This window comes from Ursus maritimus, assembly GCF_017311325.1.
Source record: "Ursus maritimus isolate PB19 chromosome X unlocalized genomic scaffold, ASM1731132v1 scaffold_X1, whole genome shotgun sequence".
In the NCBI taxonomy this organism is placed as follows: domain Eukaryota; kingdom Metazoa; phylum Chordata; class Mammalia; order Carnivora; family Ursidae; genus Ursus; species Ursus maritimus.
In genome coordinates this window covers 7,791,127-7,814,897 of record NW_024423319.1, presented here as the reverse complement: position 1 = coordinate 7,814,897, position 23,771 = coordinate 7,791,127, and the positions used below count along the sequence as shown (strand labels likewise).

The 23,771-nt window shown below is 38.5% G+C and overlaps 1 protein-coding gene across 4 annotated transcripts in view; it reads right to left on the bottom strand.

The window, feature by feature from the left end:
* PHF6 (PHD finger protein 6) overlaps positions 1-22,823 on the bottom strand; it is a 44,680-nt gene extending 21,857 nt beyond the window's left edge. For 3 of the 4 annotated variants that reach the window (XM_040627486.1, XM_040627490.1, XM_040627497.1), the window contains exons 1-5: positions 22,648-22,823; positions 18,513-18,696; positions 18,188-18,289; positions 5,283-5,416; positions 4,960-5,003 (exon numbers count right to left, since the gene is read on the bottom strand). In XM_040627486.1, coding sequence (XP_040483420.1) covers positions 4,960-5,003; positions 5,283-5,416; positions 18,188-18,289; positions 18,513-18,650 — 418 coding nt within the window. In that variant the 5' untranslated portion in view covers positions 18,651-18,696; positions 22,648-22,823. The remainder of the gene's footprint in view (positions 1-4,959; positions 5,004-5,282; positions 5,417-18,187; positions 18,290-18,512; positions 18,697-22,647) is intronic. The other variant, XM_040627494.1, reaches the window with a different exon arrangement.
* Between the last annotated feature and the right edge of the window lie 948 nt (positions 22,824-23,771).

Below are 23,771 nucleotides of genomic sequence, written 5' to 3'. Positions count from 1 at the left end.
AAATTTTCCAAGTTAAATCCCAAATACAATTTAAATTCTATTATCTTTCAAGGACGAGCACACGAATATAGTATTTACTGAGCACTTAACTATGTCCCAGGAACATTGCTAAGGCCCTTCGCATATTATTTCATTTAATCCTTACAATAATTCTATGAGGTAGGGGTTTTTTTTAATCCCCATTTTACGAATGCAGTTTCTAAGGCTCCAAGAGATACTAAATCACTTGCCTAAAACCATGTGACTAGTAAGGGGCAGAGCTAAGATTCAAATATAGATCTGATTTCAGAGTCCATATTCAACCAGTGTACAAAACTGTCTTTCCAGTACTTCATAAATCTATTCAATGCTATAAAACTTAAAAGGCTTTTAAAGACATTGATATCATAGTAAAATCTCCCTAAACTTCCATTTGATGTAAGTAATGAAGATTGGAAGGTGCAGCACATTCCAGAGAAAACAGAGGAAGAAAATACTAAGGAATATTCAAGCCGGCAAAGGCTTTGAATCTACATAGATGACAACACACTTACAACATACTTCTAATGTAACTATGATGACTCTAGTTCTTGAAACACAAATTGAGTTATATGATTTGACAATATAAAAGTTTCCAAACTATCTGTTAAAGATGAGCTCTTCCAAAGTTAGGCACAAAAGAGTCCTTTACACTGTCTTTTATGGTCACTGTAAGTAATTGTGGCACTTATCACTAAGCTATTTTTCAGTAAATTCAGACTTATAAAAATTGAAACAATTCCCATACACCGTTCACCCAAATGTTAACAACTTAACACATCTGCTTTATCATTCATTCTCCATTCATTCACATACTATTTTCTGAAGGGTTTAAGATGCAAACATGATGCCCCTTTATCTCTAAGTACTTCCACGTGCCACCACTGTATTTTAATCAGTTGGTCACGTATCTGTCACTAAATGATGTCTTCCCCCAACCCCCAAAACCCTGTTTTATTAATTCATCTTGCTCTACTAACGCCCAGTACAAGAGAAGTCACAGGAGACAGAAAGGTCACCCAAAAGTAAGTGATGCATTAAATACCATGCTTTATTTCAAGCCAAAGAAAAGAGAATACAAACATCTCTTGAGCGCCCATCCCATGCACAACATTCTGTATTGAGTAGTTTAACAAAAATAATAAGCCACAAGTTTCACCTACTTACGATGTTAAGAACCCAAACTGAGCTGAGGTTATGTTTGTGATCACAACAATCTACACATTCTTGCTGCAAACAGCTAACACTCAGCATCTATTCTAGTGCTTTCTATCTCATCACAGATGACTTTGCTCCATATAAATTATTAAAGTGAAAAGCTTTAACCTCTTAATGAAAAGGATTTTAGAAGAACCACAAGACGTAATCACAGTTCCTTGTAGGTACTCAAACATCTACTGATGACAAGCTGTCATGTTCGAGTACTTCTACAATTCAGAAACTAGCAGCAGTTACAAGCTAGACCTATATGCTATTGCTAATGTTTGACATTTTTTAAATATTGCTTTAAAAAAAAAGGTAAATATACCTATCATCTAAACACATAGGCCAAAGTCGGGGGGAAACATGTAAGATGCAGGATTTAATTCTGGCTTTTCCTGTCCATTTTTAATGATAAATTCCTATTAAGACTAGGAGGGTACTACACCATTTTAAGTGCTCGACAACCACATGTGGCTTGTGGCTACCATACTGGATGGTGCAAATACAGAACACGTCCACCGTCACGGTAAGTTCTACTGGGCAGCCTTGTTGAACCATTAGTTCTGTATCCCCTTGTAAAAAGCCCTGCACCTGAGGTCCATGTCATTCAGCTAAACCACTGCTTCTCAAACTTTAACGTGCAAACGAACCACCTCGGATCTTGTTAAAGTGGTGATGGCTATTTAGTAGGTCAGTGGTGTGGCCTGAGATTAGGCACTTCTAACCAACTCCCAGATGTGACAATTTTGCTGGTACACCGACTATGCTACCTTCCTCCTTTCTGTCTTCCTAACGATTACCAACTCCCAGTCATTGTACCCATGCGTCAGATTTTCTTTAGCACACAGCTTACAGCTCTTTTCTCCTTCCTAGCCCCTGCTGCATCCTGGGTGACTTCAACCGCCCACGGGACGATCCAAGCAAGTTCCTTGACCTTCAATGGTGTCCTCCATTAACTACCCAATTCCTATAATCACACCCAGACACCTTTACAATCACCTAAAAATGGTTCTAACCTCTGAAATCACTATAAATCACACACACTTTGGGAACCACAAAATGATTGCTTTCCCAAGTACGTTCACTCTCATTGATCTTCAACTTTATCAGGACCCCCAGTCTATTAATTCCTTCCTCTTTCTTTTTTTTTCCCCTGCCTTCACTTCCCTATCTTAGATTTTTGCCTTGCAAATATCCTAAACTCCCTTTTACCTTTACTTCTTTGTTGAACCCACTTGGCAAAATCCCAATTCTGAACTAACCAACTAACCCCCTACTCTGTGCTACACACAGGATCCTGAATTGCTGGAGGATGTCACACAACCTGAGAGTATCGCTATATTAATTAATGGCTAACAACCCTCTATCCAGTCTGGAAACCTTACATTTCTCTGGGCAAGTTTCCTCTCCTAGTCTTCACAACTATTCTTTGAAACTTTCTCCTCTCTCCCTCAATTTCCAACCCTCATGCCTCACCCTACATTCTCCTTCACAGAGAAAACAGACCAGTTAGGAACCACCCCTCCTCTTCCTTCTCTCCTATTACAATGGAAATGTTCTCCTATCACAGGGCAATTCTTCTGTTTGTGCACTGAATCTCCCTCCTTCCTGGACCTTCCATCTCTTCTTGCCTATCAGATCCTTTCTCATAAGCATCTACATATCAACTAATCCGCTGCCCTCCAACATAAGGCCAATAAGGGAAAGAAGCCAGTCTGAAAAGGCTACCTACGGTGCGATTCCCAGTATATGACACTCATGAAAAGGCAAAACTATGGAGACAGTAAAGAGATTCTCAAATTTAGTATTTCAAAGCACAGTTCATATTCCATCAAACTAATATGAACAGTCTGAATTATGGAGTATTTGTCATTTCAAGTATTAGCAAACTAGGTTATTGAGCCACCGATGGCAAATGATCAAGACACTGCCACAGGTATCAATTCCTCTTTGCTGCACAAACTACCGTGCTACAATTCTCAAAGGTAGTCCCCGAAATACAATCCCATAAACCCCAACCGTAAATTGTAATTGTAAAGTAGAACACAGGTTTCCCATTAGAACAATGAAATAATTGCAAGTTCTGTTTCTGACAAAGCCCTCAATATCAAGTAAATTACAGCTAGATAAAAGTGATAAAAGCCAAGATTCAATAAACACAAACTCTGAAATGCCTCTAAGTTGCAAAATTATGCTTCAAGTTCTACACAATGAGTATAAACACACCGTGTATACATTGATAATACAAGGGGTCCCAACGTGCTACGAAAGTATACACTGAACCCAAAATTCAAAACAATTGTATCGTGAATTTGAATTGTAGGAATCCCGCCAGTTACATTAAAAAACGGTCATCTTGAAAAGTATTAATTTAGATCTTTCTCTAAGTTTCTCAAAGCAAAAGGATGGTCAAAATTATTTTCCTTTAAGCCGTCTGCAGTGACTTTCCTCTACCACTAGATGGTACTATCAGCTTCAGAAATCTAGGGAATAAAAGGGAAGCAGGCTCCATCAATGACTGCAGCCCCGCTCAACTATCCTGCCCCAGTGTATCCTATACTTGTACTCATCAGAGCCTAACTCTCAACCCTTGGTTTACCATACACATCTGGTTCCTACAATCTTAAAGAGAATCAAACAGACTCTTAAAATCTGAAGTTATGATAGTGAGCAAGCTTTCTCTTAACCTTTGAACAAGGTTTGTCAATTGAATTCTAGAACTAAACGAGGAAAAAAAAAACAAGGAAAACACTGTAAAGGTTTCTCAGTTGCACTTTATCACCTCTAAAATGTTCTGTTCTTATTTTTTATCCAATCTGTTTAAAGACATTTTTTTTTCCTGAAGATTATATATTTAACCAGCACTACACTAAAGTACTGGAACTAATCCAGAATCCCAAAGTGGAGGATGTAGCCACGATCTAAAATATCAAAAAGGGTCCCAAACTTTAATATGCTAACACTGATAATTAGGTAAATCTTGACACAGGAAACCACTTCCTAAATGAACAGGCTCCAAGCATTCTAATTCTAAGCAACACGTTCTCAGAGGCTAACAAAAACTAAAAATGTCTAATTTAAATGGAAGGACGGAACAATCTCAGATTAAATCTAAGCCTGTCTATATTGCTAGTGAAAGTAGCAAAAGCATCTGTTTGCTAAGGTGTGAAGGAAGTCAGGATTCAATTTAAGAACGTTCCCATCCCTTTTAAAGACCAAGGATAACTTGGCTAACTATATAGAAATACCCCTAACTTTGTTTTATATAAATTTAAGGAGAAACAAACTATAAAGTAATTTTAAAAGTTAACTATTTTAAAATTGATTACTTCTTATGAACATGTCTGTATTTTCAAAAAAGTACAATATGAAAATTTAACAGGAAGCCTGGTGATCACAAAACGTACCAGAGTCTCTAGTTCATCTGACGGTAGCAAGGATCCCAATTATTACCTTTACAATCTACTAACACTTACATGAACACAGCAATCCAAAATCACTAGCATCGTTTTTTCCTAAACATAAAATATATTCTCAACGTACTCCTTACAAGTACTTCAGGGGTAAAAATTTTCTCAAAAATCCACATCTTTTTCACTATGTACATTAGTTTATCCTAACACTTTTCTTAATTCTTTGAAATGTGTTCAATATTGAGATACATCTTACGGCAAAAATTAGTATAGCAGAATTCACTCAAATTTCTTCTGGATACTGAAAAGTGGCTGCATGACGTACCTTCAGAGTTATGTGCGGTTTTCTTGTGTTTTCGGCAATAAACCCTATAAAAAAATGAAGAAATCAAAAATTATCAAGTAAACAAACTAAACTCGTTTTTCAAATTAAGAAAACGAGCAGTACACTTCACCCCATTCACAAGCTGGATTCCAAAAATCTTATTAAACGTCCTATGCCATTTCTCTGACCATTAAATTCCTTACCAAAGACACCCTTTACAATGATGATGAAATGCTTTGAAATGGGAAAAACTTTTACAAAAGCCTAAAGAAAGTATGACTGCTAAAAAAAAAAAAAAACTTAAAGAGAAGTTAAATAATTACATGTAAATTCCTTGTGAAGGTTTCTCTCGTATTTGAGCTTTGTCATGCAATGCACAGTGGTAGTGGTATGTCCTGTGACATGTTTTCACATCACAACCAATTGTTGCTCCAGGACAATGGCACAAAGAACACATCTACAGCAAAACAATAAAATAATTATTATTAGTGTGCAATTTTGCTAAGGCCGTGATGTCAGGTTAGAGGCATATCAATCTCTGTCAAGGAAAACAAATTGGTTATTGAAAAGTTTTGTAACTAATAATGCTATTTTTCTGGTTTTCTCACCTAGAAATAATTTGAATAAAATTCTATTAGGGGTATTTTTCCCCCAGATTAAACGCTGACAAAATTAAAGGACTATTATTAATGTCTACTGTTTCACTGTGGTCAAGAGAAAATCTGAAATGCTGCAAATCAGGAATGTAAGTTGTATATAACTTAGACCTTTTCACAATCCAGATTTTCCTGGAAATGGGTAACTGCGGAAAATGTCTCATACCAGAAAAAATGTTTCCTTCACATTTCCACTTAATGAAAATCTTTGGGGAAAAAAAAACCTCACATTCTACTGGGGAACTTGGCAAAATCAATTTCAAGTGAGGGAAAAAGGATTAAAAAAATTAAGTAGATTTTTAAATATCTCAAGCTCTAAAAAAATATCTTGTAATGTCAAGTTGATTGTGAAAATATGCTCATCTATTTTAATTTAATCTATGTTACTTACCTCTTGCATTATGAATTCAGGCAAACAGATAAAAGAACAGACTTTAAACATATTTTAATGTAATTTACCTTCTGACTTTATTAGATAATTCCTATTGTTTAACTAGCTCATGCTCTCAGTTTAGGAAAAAGCTCTTTTAAAAAAGCACATAACAATGGCTGTTAGTGGATTTGATTAACATAACGGTACTGAGTGGACTTTTAACAAGGCTACACTCCTAAGCTATAAATACCATGCCAAAATAAATTCACTGTAAGGTAAATCTTAAAAACTGTTTCTTGGTTGCTAGATACCTCATTCGGAACTGTTCTCATTCCTCTATTAATTTTAACATAAAGAACACTTACTATCCTAACTTTTAGATTACTTGGACCCTAAGCAATTTGGGTATACTGAGAAGCTAATCTAAATTCCAATAAAATTCCTTACACTTCTCCAAGCAAGTCAAACACTCAACCTCTCATTCAAACTGTCATTTAAAAAATAGTCCTGAGTCAGAAACATTCTCAGTACAGGTACATCCCAGAAAACACGAGGGCCAGTGCCCATTATTAAAATACTAGAGAAATACTCCATTTCCTTACATACAGAAACTTCAAAGTATTACTGTAAAAAGAAATACTGTGCCAAATAAGCAGGAAAAGCTGTTAAATACTTTTGGGTGGCTTATAAATTCTTGAGAAGGTACAGCATTTGTATACAGCTTAATTATGAAGTTTTCTCATTTTAGCAAATTCTTTCATCAAAAAACACACTTATTATAGAAATTCTGGAAAACACAAGGGCAAAAAGGAAATTAAAAAAAAAAACAACTCATGCTTACCAAGTGGAGATGCACTTACAGTATGTTACAATGTTTATGTGCAAGTATTTTTCTATGTAATTCTGTACATACTATTTTACAACCTGTTTTTTTTTTATCGTAACAAGTCGAACATTACCCCACCTCATTAAGAACTCTACTGCAAGTAGTTCATCTTGAAATTTCATCAAAAATGGGTTTGCACAGGTACATTTTGAAAAAAAACTGTTGACTTCAATTAGCAAGCAAAAATGAAAGGCGGGGAGGAACTGTTAAAAATACTGTACTTGGCTCAACACTGGCAAAAACACAGTGAGGTGGGCACTCTCATATCCTGCTGTAAATCACTATACTCTGGATAGCAGCTTGCCTTATTTATCAAAGAGCTTTTTTAAAGTTCTGATTTCCTGATCTGCTAACTTTACTTCTATTAATCTAGTCTAAAAAAATGAGATTCAAATGATTTATATACATATCACCTTCATTACAGAATTATTTATAGTAGTCCAAAATGTAAAACCACTCATGGAAAACAACTGAACAATTTTTATCTTTGAATTATAGCACACCCATATGTAGAAATACTCCATAGCCACTCTCCAAAGAAAACTTAATGGCATGGGAAGATTTTTATGTATAATACTAAACGAAGAATAAAGCAGGATACAAAACTATGTTAATTATGATCACAATTATGTTTGTAACATAAATTCTTTGAAAAAGGGGGGGAAGTATATATAGCAAAATGCTGAGGGGCTGTCACTAGGTGGTTGGTTTTCTTTATAATTTCCTGTATTTTCTGATTTTTCTACAAAAAATTATTTTGGGGGCAATATGCTAGCAAATGCTTTTAATAGCCATCTACCAGTTTTTTGAGAATAAGAAGGAAACCAAATGTCCAAAATAGATCAAAATTTGTCTTTGCTGGTTCTCAATTTAAATCTGCCCAAAGTGTCACGAGTAAACTACAGCAATTTAGGACAGATAAGATTTTTAAGTGAGAAAAAGCTCATTCTCACTTTTGTCAGCTCCTCAAGGAAGAAAAGAAGAAGAGATTCCAATAAAAATGGGTTTCAAAGAGTGGAAAATTCTTTTTAAGGTTAGCAGTAGGAATTTTTCTCAATTAGAATTTACTGGATCTATTTTAAGCAGCATTCATATAAAAGCTGAAATACCCACTTGCATATAAAATTCTGGCAGGATGCTAACAAAATAGCAAGAAGTACCCATAATAAAACTAAATATGCAATTTAAATATGCTTGTATACCTATGAACACAAAATGGCAACATAACTGTTACCTTGAAGTCTACTACACTACATACCCCAACCCCTAAATAATTCTTTTATCCCTGAACTGCTGTGGGACTTAAGATACAATATTCATTTTGGCTCTTACCATTTTACTTCCTTGTATGGCTAATTATATTTATAAATGTATAAATTTTATCCATCAATTGTTTCTAGACTGAGTTTTTTGGAAGACTGACACTGTGCTTTGCAAAGTAGTGCTCGATAAATGTGCTGACTTTAAGCTTACTGTTATTGAAGATTTTAATATCCTCCGGTATATTTTTTCTAATTCGTGTTTCTAATACCTGCAGATTTAACATAATAATCTTCAAGCATGTCTGCACACTTAAACAGTCTAATCTAGAATTTGGAAAGGTAAAACTGAGAAGAACAATCCAGTTGAAGGGGCACAGAATGAGCAGAGGTGAGAATATTTGGGAGGAAAAGATTAGCCCTGTGGGAGACAAGGTTAAGAATCAAAAGAGAAAAAAAGAAAAAGTTGGGGAACCAGATAGGTAGCTGGTATACTTTCCTTAAAAAAAATAAAAAAGTTATGGAAAATAAAACATAGGTGCCTCTCTTGAAGAAAGTAGAGTCGTAGGAAAATGGGATCCCCAACACAGCAAGGCAGCAGTTGGCTGGACCCAGGTAATGTTATCCTGCATTTCTCTTTACATAAAACATTTGCCCTCAAATTTGTCACGTTCCCTCCTGGGCTCCTCACAGAAGGACTGTCAGCTGCCATTTCACATCAAGTTTGCACGACCCGTGACTCTTTCAAAGGTGGGAAAATGCAGGTTAACCTGACAGAACATGGTGAACTAACGGTGGACCTCTTCCCCCTGTAAAAATGTCTGTCACACACAGCAAATATTCTGTGGAGGGCTTATTTCCTGCCCCCAACAGAAGTATAAATGTCAACTGTCAGCTTATCCTGTTCATACCCTGATTTCAAGTTCTTCAAGTAGAGGTGAAAGCTTGCTGTTGATAATGATTTTTCTTTTACTTTTCCTCCTCTCTTCAGTTTGCTACTTAGTAGACCTAGGAAGCCTCAAAACTCAGATCACCTCTTCTGAAATGGGGAGACTGGAAAAAAAGGCCCCATCCTCTCTTACAGATGTGTGCACGTCATCGTTATAGTATGGTTAGAAGCTATACTAACCTCAATTTTTTTTTTTGCTAAAAGTTATATATATTTAGGATGTATGCACAATATTTTAACATGAGCGAAATGCTAAATCTGTGAAGCCAGCCTATGTTAACGTTGAGCTGTACCCGACAAGCCGAGTCTCAAGGGGCTGACCCACAGATTAAAGAGGAACTACGTCACACATGAGAGCGGACGAAGGGAACCGAAAGGACTCTGACTTAGCTAAAGTCCTGCGGGAGCCAGAGGCTGGCACGAACCTCCTCAGTCAACCGAACCAGGCCAGGGCTGAAATTCAGTGTGCGAAAGGAAGAAGTCCTAAGGAATGAAAGGAGAAATACTGCTTTCTCAGTAGAGAAGCTCAGGGAAAACTCAACCAAGGGCACAGACAGACACAAAGTAAAACTAGAATGAGATTCCCAACTTCTAGGACAGGCAGAAAGGGATGGCTTTTGGGGGAAAGGCTGCAGTCTGATGGCTAGACAGAGTCATAGGGAACCAAGAGACAAAGGGCTTGCTAGGACTTAGCTCTGCCCAGCTTAACTGCTGTGTATGGACCATGCATATCGGTGACTGACCACCACTGCATAGATATAAATCCTCACAGCCAAATAGTTACTACTCTCAAGACATCCGCTCCAAGAAAAGGGCTATAAACCTATGAGAATGCAAAAGACGTTCCAAAATGAGGCCATATTCCTGAGTCTGTAGGCAAAGAAAACATGCCAAAAGCACTCGAGTTGGGAACAGGGTACCTAGGATATCTGCACAGGAGACATGAGACAAACATAAAGTGAGGGCAGTTCACCTTACACTGGTGTCTGTTGTTTTCAATAACAGACAACACTACCTCCAGCAAAAACCAGGACGCAGGGCAAGGCAGTTGGGGTAAGTTTTCAGAGCTGTCTAAAAAATGCTCCTGAACTCCAGGTTCATTGCTTTATTTATAGGAATAGGAATACCTCACCTATCCAATACGGTTAGAAGGCTCAGAGTGACCTCTGAAGTATCTGGTTAAGTGACAGCTGTCTGATTTACCAGTTAAAAATTCCTAAAAAGAGAGGCGTCTGGGTGGCTCAGTCAGTCGAGCAACCAACTCTTGATCTCAGCCCAGGTCATGATCTCAGGGTCCTAGGATCGAGCCCCACATCAGGCTCCATGCTCGGTGCAGAGTCTGCCTGAGATTCTCTCCCTCTCCCTCTGCCCCTCCTCCTGCTCTCACTCACTCTCTGTCTCTACCTAAAAATAAATAAATAAATCTTTTAAAAAAAAATTCCTTTGGGGTGCCTGGGTGGCTCAGGCAGTTAAGCGTCTGCCTTCAGATCAGGTCATGATCTCGGGGTCCTGGGATAGTGCCCCATGTCGGGCTCCCGACATGATCCAGGGGGAGTCTGCTCCTCCCTCTCCCTCTGTGCTCTCTCTCTCAAATAAATAAATAAAATCTTTTTTAAAATTCCTAAAAAGAATACCACTGCATGGTAGGGTGGAACATGAACTCAGGACTGTTTCTGGTTTATGCTAGAGCTCCAATTAAAAAAAAACAGTTCAGCATTTTGAAGAGGGTCTTATAAAAACACAAACTTTGCAATATATTAATAACAATAAACTTTATATAATAATTGGTTCTAAATGGAAAGGTAGACAGCAAAAATGACATCTGAAAGCCACCAAAGTTATCAGAAAAGAACACACCTGATAGGTTAGGACCTTAAATTCCAAGTGCTTCTAAAAAGCAGGGCCACTGAAAAGTACTTGTGTTTACTAGAGTAACAGACTAAATCTAAGTGGTTAATGAGCAAATCAGTTCAGAAATCTTTTCAGAACCGGAGGGCCATGAACTAAGTAAGCCTGTCAAGTTCTTACTTAACCTAGTCCCCTGACCTTGCTCTGAATATCACATACTCCATACTCATACTTCATGAGTCACCACTGATGAGCAATTTCAATGGTCTTATTGTAGCTTTTGAAGGGTTGTGTTTTTTTAATCTGAAAACATTCAGAGTTTCTCTGAGCTCAGATCGATTGGTTCAGGCTGTTCTCAGGTGTAGGTCTTTCAGGCTGAGGGTACTCTGAACTCTAGACAGGCTGCCTGCTATCCTTATCAGTGAAGAACGTCAAATACACATCCACGCTCAAGTAAGTACCAAGACATCCCCACGAACCAGACATAGATTATTTTACACTACTGGTTTGGGTTCTCCTCCATTAGCGCAAATAAATGAGAACTAGTTACATAATGACATAAATTTACAGTATTCCCAATTCCCAATTCCAAAAAGAAGTATTTAAGGAAGGCAAAGGAAAAAAAATTAATTTATTCAGTAATAGTCAAAGACCTGATTTTCTCCATCATTGGACTTGAAGTTTCTTTTTCGCCTTACATTCATTCTCCTTAATCACCTCCAAAGTAAAGCAAAATTCATTTTAATATAAATAACAGGTAAAATATTTGCACACATTAAAATTAATCTGCATGACATAATCTTTTATAAAAAAAAAAACCCCACACATTTAGACGAATACACTCATGATGGATTTACACCTAGTTACACAGATGACAATGAGGCCAGTGAACAAATCTGCAGGAAGCATTTACCTGTTTTTCCACAAAAATACCCTATGGCAAGGGTCCTGCAAGTCCAATCCAGCCCGCCAGCCATTTCTGTAAATAAAGTTTTATTGGAACACAAACACCCTCATTTCTTTGTGTATTGTCTTGTGGCTGCAACTGAGACAATATTGCTGGCAAATCCTTAAATATTTATAATCTGGCCCTGGACACAAAGTTTGCCGACCCCTCTCCTAAGGCAATGGTCCATAACCAAGAGTGTTCATCAAAATCATTTGGGGGTGGGAGGGCACCTGGGTGACTCAGTTGGTTAAGCATCTGCCCTTGGCTCAGGTCATGTCAGGGTCCCGGGCTCCCTGCTCAGCAGAGAGTCTGCTTCTCCATTCATGCTCACTCTCGTACTCTCTCTCAAATAAATAAATAAAATCTTAAAAAAATCATTTGGGAAACTTTTTCAAAAGATACACACCCACAATCCCCTGCCCACCCCCCTTCAGATTTCATAGTTGGTTAAGGACCACGGATCTAAGGATTTAGTAGCAGCCCTGATCGATCACCTGGTATCTTCTGCTTCTCTGTATGCAGTAACCAGTCGTAGCATTCTATGCACTGTAGGCACTCCATTTTGCCCTTACTGAATGCTAAATGAGCCATTCACTCTACTTTAAATAGCACTGGCATTTAATACTTACCTAATACTTTTGCCCACTTCCTCCTCCTTGAAACTCTTCCCCCTCTGACTTCTACGGCATCACTTTCCCACTGGAACACATTTCGAACGTCACTTTCTATGAAGCCTCCTGACTTCTCAAATAGAATTACTGAGGGTCCTCTACCCCAGTTCTCCTGTGGCATTCTCTACATACCCCTAAGGCTAAACGGTATGTATTCAAGGTGGCATCCACCCAAGGGTCTTGCCTTGTGCTTGATACAAAGTAGGCACTAAATTAAGAAACTGATAAATGGACACAGAGATGAATTCTAGATTCTAGGGGGAGGGCTTGACAAATATCATGCCTAAGGAAATAACAAAAATAACACCATACAGGGCCAGGGAATGTTGAAGAAACACGCAAACCCTCTAGGTGAGGCATACACAGCTCTCCACCATCCTAACAAATAACCAACCGGGTTTTTCCCACTAGGTTTCTCTCCTTCCTTTTCAAACCGCTAGAGCTGCAAACCACACTAGAGCACTGATGAACCAAAAAGAGGAATTTTATGGTCTACCAGTACTTCCCTGGCCAATTTACACCCAGCCCATTATTAAGGTTTCACACTATTATCCAACTGAAGCTCTTCTCTCCTTCAAACCCAACAATTAATGAGTGCCCACCTATTTATTAGAACGCTACTGAGCACAAATGAGACATCAAGTACTGTGCTAAGTGTCTTCATGCATTATCCCCATAATCCTACACTAGGCCAAGGGAAGAGTCTCTACCCTCCTAGAGACCAGAATATAGTGGGGAAGAAAGGCTTGCACACATGTAACAAATACGACGCATAGCATGTTAAACTCTATGACAGAGGTGAAGTTTGAGCTGACCTCAAAACAGAACTGAGAGGCAGCTAGGAAGCAGCTAGGATGAATAAGGTCAGTACGTGCACAGCAGTGGGGACAAACAGAGGATGTTTGGGAAGCCAAGAGGAGAGAGAATGACATCAAGAATGGAAAAGGTGGATTATGACTTCTGAAGGGAAGGCTGAGGCCTCTGGGTATGATTTTGTATACACAAAGGCATCAGTGAAGGTTCAAAGTCAGGGAAGTAGAGATCCAGTAATTAGCAGCAATATGTTGGAAGGCTGGGAAGAAGATTGGGTACAGGGTAGCATCACGAAAGAAAAGACAGCAGAGACATCCCAGAAGGAGAACCAATGTGACAGATGCGTAAGAAGGAAGACTTGAAGGTAAAGGATTCAGAAAGAGAATCAGGGTTCAGGGTAGGGAAGATGATGAAGAATGGTTTAGACAGGTTGAGTTTTAAGATGCCCTTGCAGGACATCTATGTACAGCAGACAAATGTATTGCCATGATTATATTTCATTCTCTGCAGTGACTACTGTATATCCCTTTTCTCCTGAAAACTCCTGCTTTGCCTGTCCCCATCCCCTCCTATCCAAGGTGAAGTTCCTGCCTAAGGTTTAAAGACCCTGCCATTATCCCACCTTACTCAACTTGAATCCATTACTGCCAGTCTCAATGACCCATTCTGGTAGTTAACCTATTTCCTGGACTCATTCCCCCCTCCCTTTTTTTTTTTTTTAACTTTACCATTTCTAGGAAGCAGTCTTACTTACCTAAATAGGCAAAACTCCTCCCACACAGAATGAAAAGGTGTATCTATAAACTGTCATATATGCCGATTCATGGCATTCCCGATATTTAGATCATAAACTCTCAAAATCAGATACCCCATTTCTCTAGGGTGCCAAGCACTCCACTGGAACCATGTAAAATTGGTCTTTCCATTTTTAGAGGCCACAAAAAATATCTTGAGGGTAGCAGAGAATCAGAATATTCTTACCTAGTACGTTTATAAGATTCTTGCCCTACAAACTAACAATGCTGTTAATATATATTAAAAGGAGTCTGATTATGTCCTATATCCAGTAGTATTTCTATATTTGTTAAAAAACTACTAAGCTCTAATAATTATTTTTTAAACTCTGATTTGGGGTCGGGTAGCTTAAAAGGCAGTCCAGTGTAACTGGGGGATGATTAAGAGTTCTAGCTGTGGAGCTCACTGGCCCTAAAGTCAAATGGCAGCTCTACCACTTACTAGTAATAGGACCTTAGGTTACTTCTCCGGGCCTCAGCTTCCTCATCCCTAAAGGGAGAATTAATACCTCCCGCCTCACATTATGATTGTCAGGATTATAAAGAATCATGTATTTAAAGTACTTTGCCCACATATTAAGTGTTCAATAAATGTTAGCTATTTCTACTATTGGAAAAAAAAAACAGGAAAAATGTTCAGAGGATTTCTTTATAGACATGTGAGTAAAATTTAGTTCGAAAGGGGAAAGTTTAGGAGTGACCTGAGGATACTCATCAAGTATATGAAAGATTTTCCAGTTTTAATAAAAGAAAAAACCCAAATACTTCCTTCAATGGAAGGAGAGAGACCTAGAATAAATGGCTTAAATTAAGTGAGATAATTAAATTATAAAGGATGAATTTCTCAATTCTGAAGAGTGTCATATAATTATGGCCATGATTCAAGTTGCTTGGGTAAAATCGCAACCTCTGGACATATTTAAGAATAGCAGAGATGAAAATCTTATGTTGGATGGCTTGGCAGCAATCTTGCATAGGGGGTGAGGGAGGTGAACTAAATGGCCTTCTGAACTCCTGTTCTCAGAGTGATACATCGGACACAGTTACCAATCCCAACAGAAACTATCCCATGTAGATACTCTGAATGGTTTCACCACCTCGCTTCATCCAGAAAGAGTATGTTCTTCAAATGTACTCCTCTCAAGTATCGCCTTAAAGAAGATGAAAGCGGTGACGATGATTCATATAATTTTACTTGGAAATTTGCATTTCTTGGCTAGATGGCTGGAGAATTAAGAGTAGATGGTACAGATGTGGTGTCACCATATGGCTGCAAAAGGAACTGGAAACCATTCTGGAAAAATATGTATCTGTCTTAAATGCAAAAACAAAGACTCAAATGATAACATCCTTAGTACTTTGGCAAATTCTTCCTGGTCCACCCTGGTGCCCAAAGGTAACGCAAAAGAGATGAATTTGCTCATACAGAATAGCTTTCCTCCCCCGATCTTCATGACTGACATGAAAACCTTGGAAAACCGCCCGTGGCAGTAAGAACACAGAAACCACACACCTGTACCTCCTGTTCTGTGACCTCCCACTCTCTCAAGACTCTGACCCAGCTGGTCACCTAAACACTTTCACTACAAGCCCCAGCCTCTTTTCTCTTTATTTTTCTTTGGGGCGAGTGAGCACCTATCTTAAGCCAACACCAGGTATAGGCTGGAACCTGACTTGAAAGCACCCAGGGACCAGCACTACTGGTCCACAGGTATTCATGACCTACTTTTCACCTAGAAATCAAAGTTAAACATACGAATGCTACTCTAGCCCTATCCCCTATGTAACTTATTTAAATTCTGACAGTTGGGAGAAGGAAAAGAGGCAAAACTATGTACCAGGCTCAAGAGTTCTTTCCTTTTAACCCTATCCCTTACTACTAGATGCCCACAGCCTCAAAACAGCTTTGTAAACACCTCTCCTAAGGTAACTCTTTCTATCTTTTATAGAACTTTTTAGCCACGGAGCATCGCTGTTTAGTAAGCAGTGATACAGCATTATCAGTTTAGTGGCGAAAAGACAAGTTAACAACCTGTCTAAAGTTATGCAATGTGTCAGCGGCGAGTTATTTAAAAAAAAAACAAACAAAAAAACAAGCCTTATAACTTTCTCAGCCCAGCATGCTTTTCATTAGCCTACAATGACATTAGCAGCACACTCTTATTTCTAAACAATAACTACAATGGTAGCTACCATTTATCAAGTCCTAACCACGTGCTAGGCACCATGCTAAGTCCTGTACAGTCTCTCTTTTAATTCTCACAATATCTCTGTGAGACAAGTCCTGTCACTATCTCCTTTTAGCGGCGCCGAGAAGGAGATAACTTGCACAGGGCCATCCAGCTAGTCAGTGACAGAGCTAGGATTCACATCCAAGTCTGCTCCTTACTACAGCTTGTGGTCTTAACCTCCAATGTTCTTCCACTCCCTAGACCAAGGGACAAATTCAATTCTTTATAACTCACTACACTTGGGAAAAAATTAACTCCCTACACCATACCATTAAAAATTAATCAAAACTATTTATATTAGTGAAGCTCGTACAAAGTTCTGATGCTCTCCTCACAAACAAGTCCAAGGAAACGAAATCTCCGCTGGATTTAGCAACGCTGCCGCCTGTACACGGCCGCTTCCTGTAAAACTAGGCCCTGCATTTGTTAATAATAAGTAACATTAGAGACCAAAGCTGCTCCCGTTCTGACCAGAGCAGCCACGCAAGTGACAAAAATGCTAACAAGTCAGGATGTAGAAGCATTTTCCAGGCATAGTCACAATGCCAAGGAATAAATAACAGGGTAATAAGGTTGACAGTACAACCACTTTCAGGTAAATAGTATTCTTTCTTTACATCTGAATTTATTTTTAAGGACTAGGAAATAAAAACATACTGCTCTGGTTCTCGAAAATCAGCAAGCCATAAAAACATGAAGAAATCTGAAACCACCAAATAAAAATCACACTAAAAAAACGAAGCATTCTATTACTACTACAGTTTTGGGGGTGGGGGAAGATAAATACTTTCAGTTAAGGTCTCACTACCACAAAAACTGTCTGACCTCTGAAGTCCCATTTGTGCCAATACTGATTCTAGGGTTTTAAGACTATTTATCCTAAAGCAAGTCTCAAATCCTTGAACTGCTTCATATTGCTTTTTTTCCCTAACACTGCAAGACTGATAATTTCTAAAAAACAGATTATTCCTGATCATCGAAATGAGAGTTCCTAGTTCTGCTCACCAGATTGTTTGTGAAATAGGAGATTATCCAGTGCCTAAGAACATGGATATACGTTCTGCCAAACCCATCTTTAAAATAATGGAGCACTTAATAGTGAAGCTACTGAAGGCACGTTGGCAGATAAAATTTCAACAGAGGGTTCAAAGGAGAAAAATAATAACCAAATGAAGAGAAGTTGTTTCAATGTAAACCATAACGGATCATAAATACCAACTGAAATGTTACTTTTCCAAAAGAACAACATATAGTATCCTGCCAACCTGGTTACTGGGAGAAGACAATTACAGGATCATTCAGTGTAGCAGAGCTTCAGACAAACAGTAAGATCCATCAAAAGTGATACTAAGTTATAAATGCTGTGTTATATAGCTGAACCATAGTAAAATACAGCAAGTGCTAACATTTTCCTGTCATCTTCACTTATGATGACCACAATCACTTTACGAAGATGAAAAGACATCTGAATTATGAAAATTCACTTGAATGAAGACTTCGACACATGATATATTCAAATTAAGCAAACTGCTTGTTTTCTGAGTCAACACAGCCTCCAAGAAGATTTTGATTCTTTTTGAAAAGGAAAAAAAATTGAATAATATAAATATTGATTCACTCCTTTTTTGTTGAGTGGTAAATAAGTTAAGCCCAACCTTGGAATTCTGGTTCGGGGAAAAAAAAAATACTGCAATTTAAAATCATAATGTTAATAATGCAATATACTGTAAACTAAGCAATTTCCTCCTTAATGAGCTTAAAATAAGTTTTATTCTCAAGAGGCAGAAATACCAACTTACCAGCTTCGTGCCTCTTTTAATTTCCTTTTGGACATCTTCAATAGAAAATCCACCAAGACTTTCGTTATCAGAGTGTGATGATACCAAAGCAGATGAAAAGAGCTATAAATTACATTTAAAAAAAATTAAGGTTCACATTTAAAGAAATTGCAGTGAAACAGTGAATAAGATGTTAACTTTACAAGGAAATTTTCTAGTAAAAACGGCATAGCATTAGGGAGAAACCATCTCTTTTAAAAATTTAACTGAGTTTTTTCGTATTCAGGAGTATTCACTGTCAGGATTCTCAGGGTTTCAGGTGTCTCGGTTGCCAGCCTGTACTTACCATGCACTTATGGTGTGCTGCCACCTTCTGGTTTTCAGATATTAGTAACTGTCCACATTCCTTGTCTCTATTTGACTTACAAAAGCCACATTTGCGCTGTCTTGTAGGCCCTTTTTTCTGTTCAACTGAGCTTGACATGATTTTTAAATTGCTTTTAGAATGCCACTTTAAGCCTCAAGAAATGCTACAGAGAATAAGAAGGGCAACAAAATGGTTAATTTCACTTTAATACCCGTTTGCACAGTCATGTAAGTTGTTTAATATTTAACCTAAGTTTTAACGTATGCATTTTTAAATGGCTATTTAGTATAGACAAATTCATATTAAAACCTACAATGCCTCTGAAATGAAAAATATGAACTATGCATAAAGACAAGGTAATAAAATAATTCAGGAAAATCAAACTGCTCCCAAATTGGGGGATATGTGAAATAATTAAAACGATTTCTGTGTGGATCGATAAAAAATGTAAAATGTGTGATACTAAAACAACCACCTGCTGACATAATTAATATAAAATATTTTTCATGTATAGCTAGATGCATGCCTCTTCAAGGAGACCAAGAATTACGTATCTAAGAGCAGAGTAGAAACTTCTTAGGGAAGGACACAATATCCAGAATGAACAGAATTCTACAATCGCACAATTCCTTAAAGTTCACATATTGATAAACCAACAAAAGGCAAATGAATGCACTTAACTGTGACTCTGGAACACCTATTTTCAAAATCTGCATTATTTTTAACTTTTAAAAAAAATCACGTATACATCTTTAACAAATTTTTGCTGTTGTATTCCTTTTTAAAGAAAAAATTAAGCTTGTAACAGTCTATTCAAAAAAGCATACTTTAGGAACCAATTATTTATTTTAAAAAACTATATTATCTGACTCTGAGGCTTACTCCAGGAGCCTGCTTATCAAATTAAAGTTACAAACTGACAGTGGTGTTTTAAATGTAGGAACTTTCACATTAAATTAGCAATACTGTATAAAAGGAAGGAAAATTTCCCTGAATGACCCTTAAATCTAGCCAAATTATAATTATAGGTAGCGGAGTCAAACAAAAAAAGGGAAGAGAAGCTCTAACACAGAAGGTTTCAGATTTAGATCATCAATCTCAACATGGATTCTTAAGAATCTAAACAAGTGTAAAATCAGTGGTGTGACTTCTGTCGTTTTCCCAAAGAACCAAACTAAGCAGCTGACGATCCAGCTTGGTACAACACACATCACAATCAATAATTAATCTACAGTTTTTGTCTTAAAATTTACTGAAATTCTTCCCGTTTTTCTACATACTTGAATATTTTCATAATCCTGTATTGAAAACTGGACGCACTAACACTACATTGTATCATTCTGAGAAGCACTTACTCCCCAGCAAGAACAGTAGCAGCTGGATGCCAGCAAGGTGGTAGCTGCAAACCATTCAGGGTTTTAAGATATAAAAATGCAGACACGGAATTAAAATTAAAGGTGAAGCCACAAAGAAACAGGTCTTTTTATCAATTTATACCTAGGGTTGTTTTTGTTTTGTTTTGTTTTCTTAAAAAACAAAACTTCAAAGGCCTTGGCAGTCTCTCCGTTGATGGGTTTAACAAACTCTTAATGCTATCTACAATTTTAAATACCTCAGTCTTCCAAATGGCATCGGATACTTTACAACAGTACCGCATTCATAGCACTGGCTATAAACCATGAAACTGATTGAAAACAGGCAGCAAATACTTTTAGGATTAAAGAAAAAAGGACATAACAGAGAAACAAAAGAAACAAAAGGGGAAGTGTGTTTGCATTTGTACAGGCAAATATGTGTTCAGTTGCTTTATCAAGAATATAGCTGCCAAAATCTTTAGAATTAACCATGCAAAACACCAAAATTCACAAATAGCACCAAAATTTGCTATGTGAGTTCTAAATTAGCTTTCTTTACTACTATGCAATGAATAGTAGGCACTCTGAAACCACTGTAATGTATTCAGCATTTCTCCCGGTCATCCTTGGCCAGTTCAAAGGATAGCACATTATGAATCTAATGTGTACAGACATCTTTAATGTGTAATTTCTGTACAATCCTAGCATACGCTATAAAACCGGTTTAAGATTTTTAAAAAGTCCCCGAGTAGAAAAGCACTTTTTATTCTTGAAATTAATTCTGAAAATGGTGTCCCTCAAATTCTACCCACACTGAATTCTGCCTCTTTGAATTTATAAACAGGTACATTTCTCCTCTTAATTTTGAGAATTTCCTTTTCCAGATATCAAAGACCCAAAAAATCCTAGAGAGAAAAAAGGTGCGCTTTATTTTGCATTCAAAAATACTCTAGTGTCTTAATCAGTTTAAATTGGTAAAGTGAACAGAAACACAAAAAAAGTGCACCAAACCAATTAAAAACTTTCCCCAATGTACAATGACTAAATGGATTTTTCCACTAAAATTCAAATAATGCATCTGTGCATATCTTGCTAATTTTTTACAGCCTCCTAGTAAAACATGAAGTGGGGAACATCATGGAAACAATGACTCCTAACAAAAATGTCTTTATCATAAAAATACAGATTTTTATCTAATACTGTCTCATTTGTGGTCTCTAGTTAGGGAGAATAAGGGCATTCCAAGGGCCAATATTAAGGGATTCATAATGATCCACACAGCTATATGGCCTTTTTATTTCAGTCTAAAATGTTTTCCAGCGCATGCAGAGATCAAACTTTGATGCTTTCGCCCAACAATGAAATCTTTTCCTTAAAAGAAACAAAACAGTATGGATAATGTTATAAAGCAGAAATTAAAAAGCAAAGGTATCAGCGTGAAAAACATCATTTAAATGTCTGGCAAAATATAAAAGCTCAATTAGTTAGGCTGAAGCAATCAATGCGTTCCTGATTTTACAAGATGCTGTAAAGCACCAAGGTAGAAATAACCTGAAACATCAAGGAGAGCATTCAAGAACCAAGTGGAGAGCTCATTCAATGTCTGGTATCTGAAAGACCATTTTCACAGAAAAACAAAACAAAACAAAAACTGCAGTTCCGGAAGATCAAACAATTCCGCACGCAATCAAGCTGAAATATACAGTTCAGAATATATAAACGTGATCCCCAAAGAAGCAGTATTTCTGTCAGGAAAGTTACAGCAGAGAGAAATAAACGAATAAGAGATGAACCGGAAGGGCACCTGAATTTGGTTGCACGATATTATTACATTCTTCGCACTGCTTTTTGCGGTTATTCAAAAGGAAACTGAAGGAATTTTCCAGTTGTTTCAAACCCAAGGGTAAGAAAGAATTTCAACTGTATGAATAAGACCTGATATTACGTAGCAAGCCGATGAAAAGAAAAGGTTTTTCAAAAATAAAGGATTTTTCAACTTCCACGCAGGATATCGAAACGAACAAATTTCAAAAGAATGCCGTGCTGTTCGTCCATATAATAAAGGATGGTACACATAACGTACCGGATCCTCTCCCCGTTATTTATTCCTCACTACACACTAGACTCCAAGACCTCCCTCTAATCAAGCGCTAGATAAACTCGCAAAACTATCTTCCTCTAAAACACTTTAGCAGGTCCTTTCGGTCGGCAAGTCAGGGTCCCCTAATCGTCCTTTTCCAATCCTCCCGAATCCAGGAAGATATCCCACCACTTTCTTTAACCCTCCTTCCCCAGGAGTTCGCCCTCAAGCAGTCTTCGTTTCAGATCTCAGTTTCGCCCCTAATTCCCCCCACCCCGGAGTTTTTCCTCATTCCGTAAAGCTAACCCTCTTGCCATCCTAACCATTCTTCCTCTTACGCTTCACAAACTGGGAGTCTCCCTCCTTCCCAAATATGTCCTAAGCGATGGCAAAGACTAAAAATTCCTAGTATTTTTTCTTCCCTAAATGCTGCGCCCCCTCCCCCGAAGTCTAGGTTTAAGCCTAACCTCTCCCTTAGCTCCTCCAAAGCACTTTTCTCAGCAGCCTCTTTGCCAAGCGCCTTCAACGAGCGGCGCTTCTGGGGTTCCTGACAATAAAGCGAGACCACCAAGAGTCCCCCTTAACAACGGGCAGGGGCGGCGGCCTGGCCACCGCCATCCTCCTTGTCTTCTCCCGCCGGGCAGAGAATGGGGGGCCCCAAGCTACCGTGGGGACTCACCGGCGGGGCCCAGAGGCGAACGGCAGCGGAGAAGCGCCAATGAGGGGAAAGAGAAAGAAGTCGGTGTCGGTTCTCCGGCAGCGCCTGGGAGCGGGGCTCTGTCGCCGGAGGTTGTTTCCTTTCATTCGAGGAGAGACGGGCTCGCGGAGCGCCCTTACGTCGCCCCCCTCGCACGCAACGACTCAACATAGCGTTAATACGTCTCGAGCGCGCCGCGGGCCCCGATTGGCTGCACGGCCGGGCAACTGAAGCCGCAGAGCCACGGAGCATGTGCAGAGGCCACCCCCAGTACGGATCGGGGCGGCAAGCTCCGCCTCCTGCTCGCGCGCGTACCTTCTATTCTCCGCTCCGCCGCTCCGCCAAGTGTTTGGGGGCAGGATCCGGGGAGATAGAGAAAGAGATTCAAAGATATTGCTAAGGGTCGGGCGGAGAAGGGGCAGGGTTGGGACTAGAAACCACTGGACCGGGGCCCTGGGTAGCCAGTTTTCAACAGTGATTCAAGTGGGTAGGCCTGATCCCTTGCACTTGTTCACTGAGGCCTTTTCACATCCATTATTTCATTGTACTCTCGTGGCATCCCTTTGAGGTCCTCCGTTCTCTCATTTTACTGCCAGGAAAGACTGAGAAGCTCGTAGTGGAGTCAATCGGCCTGGATTTCAATCCTCGGGCAAATCATTTTCATCTCTGTACCTGGAAATTTTTTTTGTCTTTAAGATGGGGATTAAAAATAGGATCTCACGGGTTTATTGTGAAGAAGAAATGAGATAATGCAAGTTAAGCGTGTATGAGCGTCCCTGGCATATAACAGGCCCTCTATAAACGCGGAGATTATCATAATCAGAAAAAGATACGCGATTTTCTTTGTAACTCAACACAGGTAAACGCGACAGCTAACCGAGCGCTTTCCTCTTTGATGCGTGGAGCCTGACTGCTTGGGTTTGAATCCCAGCTCCCCGACTTTTAGCTCTGTGACCTTGAGCACGTTGCAATACCTCTCGATCCCTCAGTTCCAGCACGTCTAAAATGGAGATCACAATGGTATCCGTCTCATAGAGCTATTAAAAGAAATGAGTTAATACATGTAAATCACATAGAATAATACTTGGGTACATAGTATGCCCTAT